The sequence below is a fragment of the Quercus lobata genome, chromosome 2 (genome assembly GCF_001633185.2).
Source record: "Quercus lobata isolate SW786 chromosome 2, ValleyOak3.0 Primary Assembly, whole genome shotgun sequence".
Lineage (NCBI taxonomy): Eukaryota > Viridiplantae > Streptophyta > Magnoliopsida > Fagales > Fagaceae > Quercus > Quercus lobata.
The window spans coordinates 44,180,530-44,190,526 of record NC_044905.1 but is presented as its reverse complement, the minus strand read 5'-3'; the positions used below and the strand labels follow the sequence as shown (position 1 = coordinate 44,190,526).

Here is a 9,997-nt window from a genome sequence, read left to right as displayed (position 1 = left end):
CTTTACTTTCTTTTCTCTTCATTTACTAACTACATTGGATTGGGCCTATTGACTCTTTTACTTTCTTTTCTCTTCATTTATTCATTACATTAGGTTGGGTTGGCTGATCCTTTTGCTTTCTTTTCTCTTCCTTTAATTTTGTTGGGCCTCACTTATTGGGCTTCATTTCATTCTCAAAATGCTTTTTCGTTTTAGGCCATCACTTGGACCTTATTTATGTATTCTCTTCTCTTTGGGCCTTCAGAATATGGCCCAATTACTATCTCTTTGCTCATACTACCCATCTCTTAAGGTTTTCTTGGGCTTTTCTCCTCATGGACTTTTGAATGCAAATTTACAATAATGGGTATCAACAATCGTTGGTATAGTGGCTACCCGATGATGCCCATGAGTGAAGGGCCCGGACTGACATCGTGTCATTGTGACCTCGAAAGGAGTTTATTGACTGATGACCCATTGGAGACCGAAGAGTAGTTATAGGCTGAAGAGTCAAGGGAGTTAGAAAATTTTTAGTAAAAAATATTCCTTATTAACGTAAATTAGCATAATTAGTGAGCATATAATCAACTGTGCAAACTAATGATTAAAAGAAATAGCTCACATGTCCTAATATAATGAATTATATATATATATATATATATAAACTAAAACTTATAAATAAATAATAAATAAAAAACCCAAAACACAATTTCTTAACCAAAATGCAATTTCCAAGAGGCAAACAACCTAAAAGATTTCCAAAACATAATCAATCCCTCCCTCATCCTTCTTTATCCATCTTTATCCAGTAGCTAGTTGGTGTGATATGATTACTTTGCACACGTTTGTCAATTATTGAATTTTGATACAATTAATGTGGTATTATTTAATACTAAATACTTTTTTTCGTAATAGAAAGAAGACCAAAAAGAGGACAATTTCATTCAATACTTTTCTTTAAAGAGAATAATAGATGGGACGATATACATATTAGGATCCCTATTAATCAAAGCTTTTGATATCTCCCAAATTAATTTATTAGTCTTGTTTGCCATCTTCATCCTTAAGAATATAGCATCGTTGTGGTACAATGCTATGCGTGGGGGAAGGATTGACTTGCAGTATTTGAGAATTTGGATTTTTTGTCTCTTAATATTGTTTGGTGTAATATAAAATGGATTTTTTTTGTTAAAAATATCCTTAGGGTAGTGGTTAAAATGTATTTAATTCTTTATTAATTAATGTTTTTATATATTTTTTTTAAAATAAAGTCAACTTGTACACATATCCGAAAAATATACGCAACTACGATGGATTTGTGCAAGTAAATCAATGAATTATTAAAATTTGTATATTTTTTTTTGAAAAGCATGCATTATAAGTATTTATTAATTTTTAACGTATGCTACTCTTGGGATATTTGTTAATAGAATCCATATAAAATTGATAAATTTGAGTTTTTTTTGTTATTGTGTTTTTAATAATTATTTTAAGATTATGTTATTTAATGAATTTTATGTGGTATAATACCCCCTAGAAATCTAAAAGATATGGATACTTGAAAAAGATATACATAGTTAATTTTTTTTTCTTGTTGAGAAGAAGATATATATAGTATAGTTAATCATTTGAAAAAGAAAAAAAAAAATCATATGAGATCCGATTGGCCCAAAACCGCTGGCAGCCTATGATTGGTGACAGATCATTAATCACACCAGACAGACAGGTCGGTACATGCCTGAGCCTCAAAGCCCAATGTGAATCAAACAGTCTGTGATTAGGAGATTAAAAAAAAAAAAAAGTGTTATTAGGTGGTAGACAGCAGGCAGCAGCAAGCACTGCGGCATTGCCTAATACGCCCTTTTTTTTTTTTTTTTTTTTTTTTTTTATTTTATTTCACAGAACTCCTCACACATCACATCCCATCTTTTTTTTTTCCACGACACCTGTCCCCACACACCCACATAAAAAAAATAATAATAATAATAAAAAAAATAAAAAAAATTTTTGAAACGAAAAGGAAAAAAAGAAAAGAAAAGAAAAGAAAAAAAAAAATACTAGAGTAGTATTGTATTGGACAAGAAAAACGAAGGAGGTCAGGTCAGACTTGGGAACCTATTTATCTCTTTCTCTATCGATTGGGCTGACTGACTGGTTCGGTTCTTTGCGGTGGAGGAGTTTGAACTCAAAACGATAAATTTCAACAACATAATAAATAAATCAAAAAAAAAAGAAAAGAAAAGAGAAAACGACGTCGCTTCGTTTGTGATGGGCGATGACAAATCGGCGATCGTGATGGCCAGCAGAGAAAGAGAGAAAGATCGAGAGCTTCTTATCCCGGTGGCCGATGATGACGTCTCCTCCTCCTCCTCCTCCTCCTCCAAGCCTTCCTCCTCTTCATCTTCCTCGCACCACTCAGGCCGAGAGGTCTTCTCTCTCTCTTGCCCTAGTTTTTTTTTTATTTTTTATTTTTTTGGGTACTTTTCTCTCTGTGTTTGCTCTCATAGAAAAAAACGATGGAAATTTTGATATTCTTGTTCAGTCTGTGGAGGTTTTCTCTAACTTAATTTATATAAAACCCCTGTTGACCTGTTCTAATACTGCGAATTGAATATGTTTTAGATTAGAATAGCTTCTTTCATGGCTGATTTTGGTAACTAAGTTTAAGGCCGAGTTAAACTGAAAATTTTTAAGTGCTTTAGTTAGTTGATTAAGTTGAATAGGATGGAATGACTAATGTTTTAATACTTTTGTTCTATTTATGGGTAGAATGGGTTTGATTATAAACTGAAACAGGCTGTGTATGCAAATTCAATGGACATTGAGTAACTTTATTATGCTTTGCATTAGAATCATACAAAACCCCCTTTAAAAAAAAGAGCAAGATAAGATTGAATAGGCACTTTTTAGGCAATGTTACAGACATTTCTGGCGGTAATGGGTCTCAGTCATGTTAGAAAACTCGTTTGCATCATGTGATTGAGTTTAAAAATATAGAAGATACACTGAAATTGTTTTTTCTAAGATACTTGTAGTCCTAGCTTTCTTTTTTTTTTTTTTCTTTTTGTTATTATTATTATTTAATTGGTATCTTACACATGCACTTGGTTGGTTTTGAACCAACTACCTCACCATTCACCTTGCTCTTACAACTTACAAGGAGGGCAGATGACAGTTGAGCTAAAAGGCCTAGAGCTCATTGGCGTTTTGTTAATACTTTGATTTACTGCCGTGAATGTTGTTTCATCAATTTAGATTACCATCAGTCTTTTATTCTTGCAGGACTTGATCCCGCCATGGTTAGTGTGGCTCTGCCTATTTTATTTCTTGTTTTAAGATTCCTCCTTTTCTTTACAAACTTTGTTTGGGTAAAAAATGGGTTCCAAAAATTCACTTTTCATAATTATAGTTGTTACATCAAAAATTTTTTGTGGTCTAAGTGCTATGAATCATGAATGGCTGCATCTTTATGTTCCTGTATATCATTAACATTCATCTGACAATTGCTGTATTCTGTATTCACTTTGTAGACCTTTTACAAAGTTGTTAGGAGCTGGGCATCAAAAAAATTCATGACCGGATGGTACGCATTTCTTTCTTATTTCTCCTTATTTTTTGCTTCAAGACATGGACATTATACACAGTATATTTGCTTGGTTATACATTCATACATTCCTATGTATGTAGAGAAGCACATACATTGAAACAAATGAATAATGTGGAAGTTTTTCTTCTTGTTGGTTCATCTTGGTAATATTTGACAAATAAAGAATTTTTTTGGTATAAATTCAAATGTTAATTAAATTGGAGTAATTCTTCATATCATAGTATTATGTTAAAACTATCCATGATTTTATTTATTTATTATTATTTTTTGATAAGTAACGGAAGTCTTATTAAACATAACAAAAAACAGTCCTATGTATGCCAGGGGTGTACTCAGGGAGTAGTACAATCAAACTCTGATATTCCAATGCTCTAACATATCAAAAAAAGTAAAACATGAACAGATTGAAAAACAATACTCCAATCCATCAATGTATGAAAGAAAAAATATTTAATCTCAAGAATAGACCATTCGCTTCAATCAAAGCTTCTAGCATTCCCTTCCTGCCAAAGACACATTATGCAATGAGGCACTGCTCTCCAAAAAGTGATAATATGATGCCTACCAAAATCACTGTGCCATGTTGCTAACAAATCAAGAACCCTCTGTGGCATAACCCACTGAATTCCAAACACTATCCATGATTACATATGAATTGTTCCTTTCTTGAACATCAATTATACAGATGGTGAGTTCTGGGAATTAGTTCTAAATGACTTAGTGGTTTCCTATGGAATTTAGAATCTTTGGCATGAAGTGATTGTTTAAGATTTGGGCTGTAGGATATTCAATTGGACCTATCTTCCTAAGGGAAACTCAACTTGCCAACTGTTCTTCTCCTTACATATATTGTTGGTTTGGGTACTGCCAAGAGCCTTGTAGCTCAATTAGCACCTCTCCATGCACAAAGTGCTTAGCGGTTCAGGGGGAGGGCTTTGAATTGCGGGGTTAGCAGTATATTATTGTATATATTTCTAACTATCTCATTGTTGGTTTGGGTACATAATATATATATTTTTTACTATATGGTGGGGGTGGCGCATACTGGCATTCTTTTTTGCACTTTTTTCCTTGTGCTTTTCATCTATTTCATTTCTAAAGTTGCAATTTTGTCCTTGGAGGGGTTATCTTGGAATCTGGAAGTTAGAAGAAACCTCGTTGATATGGATATGGAGATATTAGATCTCACTAAGAACAATCACTTGGGTATCGTTCTTGATGATAGTGTTTGGACCCCTAACTCAGATTATATTCTTGCAAATTATTGAAAAATATCCTGTCTAACTCCATGGATGGGCCAAATGAGTTCCAGCACAAGATGATCTGGTACTTCAAACCTCTTTTAAAACTGTGGGAAAAAGACAGCATATCACTTCTTTGCTCTTTTTAAGAGACATCTGGTACTTTCCCCTTGGGACTTCTGGAACTGGCATTGATTTTGTATTTGTGCATCTTTACCTTGTTTTGGCATTGTTGAGCATTTTGGGTGCATTTAAAGCTTCCAAATATTCCGAATTTGAAGTGTTTTGTTTAAAAGATGGAATCTTTGATTTTGACTGGCTGGTGCAACCCCGTAAGGTGGTTTTGTCCATTTATTTGTAATTTTACTTATCAAAAAGGGAAAACGAAAAGTCTTGAGGCTTGCTTAACTTTGTTGTATTGAAAGATTGAATTTTTTGAATATAACCTAGAGTTTTTATTTTGAAAATATAACTAGAAATTGCATTTAAAGCTTCCAAATATTCAAAATTTGAAGTGTTTTGCTTAAAAGTTGGAATTTGAAGAAGAATGTTTCCAACTATTTTCATAAATTGATAATCACCCTTACCTAATGGTTCTAAATGATCAATGTGGATGTGCCTCACTTTATAGTTGTTCCTTTTGGTTGCTAGTAAGCAGCAGCAGCCACTACATTTTTAGCCATCGGCTTTTCATGTGCTATTGATCTTCCATTGGATTGGCCTGTGTGTGCATGTGTGTATGTATGTTGGGATGTTTTCAAAGATGAGAATGTGGAAAATGTGTTACGCATGTTCTTGTGAAATGTAGAGTTTCCAGGTTGTCACCTAGAGTTGGTTTTTTGTAATTTACAATTTTATCATAATAAAAATTTAAATGTCTTGACCGGTTCTGCAAACTGGCTGGTGCAACCCCGGAAGGTGGTTTTGTCCATTTATTTGTGTACTTATCAAAAAGGGAAAATGAAAAGTCTTGAGGCTTGCTTAACTTTGTTGTATTGAAAGATTGAATTTTTTGAATATAACCTAGAGTTTTTATTTTGAAAATATAACTAGAAATTGATAATTTTAGCCTCCAGTAAAAAATCTGGAAGTCTGTTATAGTCGGATGAAATGTTTTCATTTATAAATAGGATTCTGTCCTACCGGATGAACTAAGGATCCTCCTACTTCCTAGACTCCTAGTTTCTGTTTCTGATACTAAACTGGAGTTCACAGAGTTGTACTTGGAAAATTTTGTATAGTGTGGTGTTGTTCTTTTTATAAATTCTTTAATTATGTGGTAGCCATAAGAAGCTATATTTTGATGGCTGTGCTTATCATGCCTTTTGCTTTTATCAATGTGCTTATCTTAGCTGTTTTGCAGTGTTATTCTATTTCCAATAGCAATTACTTTCTACATAACGTGGTGGTTTATTCACTTTGTGGATGGCTTCTTCTCCCCAATCTATGCGCAACTTGGAATTAATATTTTTGGTAAGAATACTGTTAATCAGAAATAAATATTTATATCCATCCCTTGCATAGGTAAATGTGTATGAGATGTATTAATCAATCCCCCTCAGAATTGATTCTCTGTGGCATCATTTTCAGATGCATACCTTGTTTTGCCCTCTCTGGCTAGTGCAATATGAAGATTACAGAGAAAACCATTTCCCCTTTAAGATAATGCAAGTTTCTAGTTCCATTGGTTTTCAATTGCTCTTAGATGCCACTGTTGATGGAGTGCACACAGACTATTTTATGAACAAATTTCTAGAATATTATATATCTGTGTTTGACAACCATCATATTGTTTTTCTTAAATTAAGTTTCTATAAAATATTATATAGATATGTTTGACAGCTGTTATATTATTTTCTGAAATTAAGTTCAAAAAACATGATACTAATTTTAATGCTAGTTTTTCAATATTGGTTACATTGATTCTCTTTCCTGTGAGATCTTTTTTTGCTAAATTTTTTTTTGTATTTTGTGGGGTAAAAGAAAAAGAGTTGAAACAGAGAGTTTTTCTTGCTCTATCATATTTATTGTTATGGGTAGTTAAGGGGTTACAGAACTTAACTAAGTAGAACATGTACCTTTGAAGGGTTCTTATGTTGTTATTATTTTATGTGAGGTGGCTGAATAGCTTCACACATTGAGCAGTTTTTTAATGGATCTGAAAACATACTTCTACGGGTTTCACTATGTTTATCAACATGAGCTTTAAACAGAATTTCTTCGTATATATATACTGTATCTTATAGAAGTTTTTACTTGCGCTCATATTTCTTCCACAGGTCTTGGATTTGTAACTTCGATAACATTCATCTTCTTGGTTGGAGTGTTCATGTCATCATGGTTGGGTGCATCTGTCCTAGGGCTTGGGGAGTGGTTTATCAAACGGATGCCATTTGTTCGTCATATATACAATGCCTCTAAGCAAATTAGTGCTGCCATATCACCAGGTATGGTTTGTGCTCTTGTTCACACCCATATTTTAATGTAATAAGTTTCAATGGGCCAATTTATATCCTGTATCTGTTTATTATTACAGATCAAAACACACAGGCCTTTAAGGAAGTAGCCATAATAAGGCACCCACGTATTGGTGAATATGCATTTGGGTTCATCACTTCAGCCGTCACCCTCCAGGTCTGAAAACAATATATGTAATGAGATTATCATGGCACTGCTTCAATTGAACACCATCCGTTAGTAGTGAAACTATTATTTCCTCACATTTACCACAATCCTTGTAAATTTGTGTGCACACATGCTTCTTGTTACTTCAACTCTGGGACTGTATTTAGGCCTGAGGGTGCAACTCGGTTTTGTTAACCTGAAGAAGCAAACCCAACAGACCAAATCAATTTGGGTTGTGTTGATTTGGATTGAGGTGTTTTTCAGCCTGGCTCTTCACTTCAGTATGACCTATTAGTTATTAATTGTGTTGTGTGTTCAAACGATTTATCTTTGTGGCACATATTTTGCTTGCATACACTCTTGCATATAATTGCAAAAACTGTACTAATGTATGGAATTGTTGTTGCTTGCCATGCTCTACTCTAGCAAAACCACTTCTAGTGCCCAACTGAATCTCTTAGGCTTGATTCTGTTACTCTCCATTGTTTTTTGTTTTTTGTTTTGTTTTTTTTTTTTTTTTTTTTTGTTTTTTGTTTTTTTAAATCATTGCATTCCAGACTGATGATTGACCATTGTTTCTTCTTCAAAAAGACTCATATGAGTGTGCTTGAATATGCCGTGTCTCCTCATTGGGCCCCCGAGAGAGGGGGTGGTGGTTGTTGTTATTATACTGTTGTGAGTTTTGGATATTTTATTACTCCATGAGGGTGACAACCTTTTTTTTTTTGGCTTAGGCAACCCAATGGTCTCTTGACAGGGCTTGCATGCATCCCTTGAAGGTTCCCCTATAAATATGTCACCATCTCTGGTTTAAGAAAACAAATCTCACATACAGAAAATTCTGAGAGTTGAATATCTGTAATTGGTTTTAGTTTAACTCTCTTTGCCCCAATTATTAACCCCCTTTTACATTGAACTGTTAGTTTATGCATCTAGGAGTATAGTTAGTATTTCATATTGAACATAGCTTATATATTTGTGAACCTTGGATATGTCAATGATTGAAGCTTCTCTTGTAAAAAATTGGTTATTGATCCTTGGTTGCTTGTGTGATTTAAACATGCCTTACACAAATTGAAAGCTGTTGGAGAATTGAATCTTGAATAATTGGCAAGCTGAGCTATGCTTATCAGAAATTCAAATAGGATCTATACTGATCTCCTTTTTAAATCAATTAATGCAGAATTATTCTGGAGAGGAGGAGCTATGCTGTGTCTATGTTCCAACAAACCATCTTTACATTGGTGATATATTTTTGGTCAATACCAAGGATGTTATTAGACCAAATTTATCAGTCCGTGAAGGAATCGGTGAGGATTCATTTCTTAGATGTTATTTTATGTTAATAATGCAGAGACAGGGAGAGGGTGATTGCTTTTGGCCTGGTATCTCCTTCTGGGCTTTATTGTAACTAGACCATATCTGGAGCTTTCTCCTAATGGCCTAATGGTACTAGAAAGTTCATGCTGTTCATTGCAGCATGAACAAAAAAGGATTTGAAATTCTAGGTACTTTTGTTAAGGAGGGGTTCCCTATTAATATAGTTAAGGGTCCTACAATGAGTTGAAAGGGGGAAAAAATAAGAGGAAGAAAAGTCTCATCCATTGCACTTATCATCTAATTTAGGTGACTTGATTTCTCCTCGTTCTTCAATTGCAGAAATTGTTGTGTCTGGTGGCATGTCGATGCCTCAGATCCTGTCAACTTTGGATACACGGGCTATGCCAGTGGATAGAAGTAGACCTGAAAGAAGTTGAAAGTGAAGCTGTTAGATGTAGTGGCATTGTTTGTCTTTCGCCTTGGATCAAATTCAGTTAGCAGAATCGGTCTTGTGGTAAGGCAGGTGTTGGAATTAGATTGTCAATCTGTGGTGGTTGTAAGTGTCCTATTTTGATGACATATGTAACATTGGTCACCATGTAGCATATAGAATCTAGTGTTTGCTTGAAAATATAGTTTAGTTTATAATACAGGCTGCTAGATTTGTTTGTCTTTAAATTTCTTTTTTCCCACGGCTAAAATTGCTTTGTTTAAATTTACTTTGAGATGAGAGTGCGTACCCTAGTTGCTATTGGAGGATATTCGCCTTGACTTCCTTGGACATAAGTTCGATTTTGTAGATAGAAGATAGCAGTACGTGTTGAATGTTCAGTAAATGATCTCATGTTCTTTCTATGTTCAAGTGTATTTTTTGAGATGCTAATAATCAAACAAGTATGAACTTTAGAAGTGAAGAGAATCAAAACCAATTGAATTTTCTTCAAGCCACCAACATTTTGTAGGACAAGACCTTGGGGCGTATTAACTATTAATTCGCTTCAGTGTGTGTCTACATATGGTTATGTAATCCTCATTTTTTTTTTTTTTTTTCCTTTGATGGGATTTTCCTCGGGATTAATAGAAAGGATTTTTATTTTCCAGTTAGCTCATTTAATAAAATTTTTAATTGTTAAATAATAAATTTGAGACTCAATCCTCAGGTACACTAAAAATTGACTAGTGTCTTGGTCTGATAATAAAAAATAATAAATTTTTTTTTAAATAA

The 9,997-nt window shown here is 33.7% G+C and overlaps 1 protein-coding gene across 1 annotated transcript; it reads left to right on the top strand.

Moving 5' to 3' along the window:
- The first annotated feature begins 2,029 nt into the window (after window positions 1–2,029).
- LOC115975686 (protein CONTINUOUS VASCULAR RING 1-like) lies at window positions 2,030–9,608 on the top strand. Its single transcript, XM_031096570.1, has 7 exons — window positions 2,030–2,406; window positions 3,510–3,562; window positions 6,191–6,300; window positions 7,107–7,274; window positions 7,364–7,461; window positions 8,636–8,762; window positions 9,112–9,608. Exons 1-7 carry the CDS (start codon window positions 2,248–2,250, stop codon window positions 9,207–9,209), a joined length of 813 nt encoding a protein of 270 aa, XP_030952430.1. The 5' UTR covers window positions 2,030–2,247; the 3' UTR covers window positions 9,210–9,608.
- Window positions 9,609–9,997: the final 389 nt, after the last annotated feature.

Coding starts and splice junctions, on each gene's coding strand:
- LOC115975686 (XM_031096570.1), top strand. CDS start 2,248: ATGGGCGATGACAAATCGGCGATCGTGATGGCCAGCAGAGAAAGAGAG. Junction 6,301..7,106: donor ACTTGGAATTAATATTTTTG/GTAAGAATACTG, acceptor TTTCTTCCACAG/GTCTTGGATTTGTAACTTCG. Junction 8,763..9,111: donor ATCAGTCCGTGAAGGAATCG/GTGAGGATTCAT, acceptor CTTCAATTGCAG/AAATTGTTGTGTCTGGTGGC.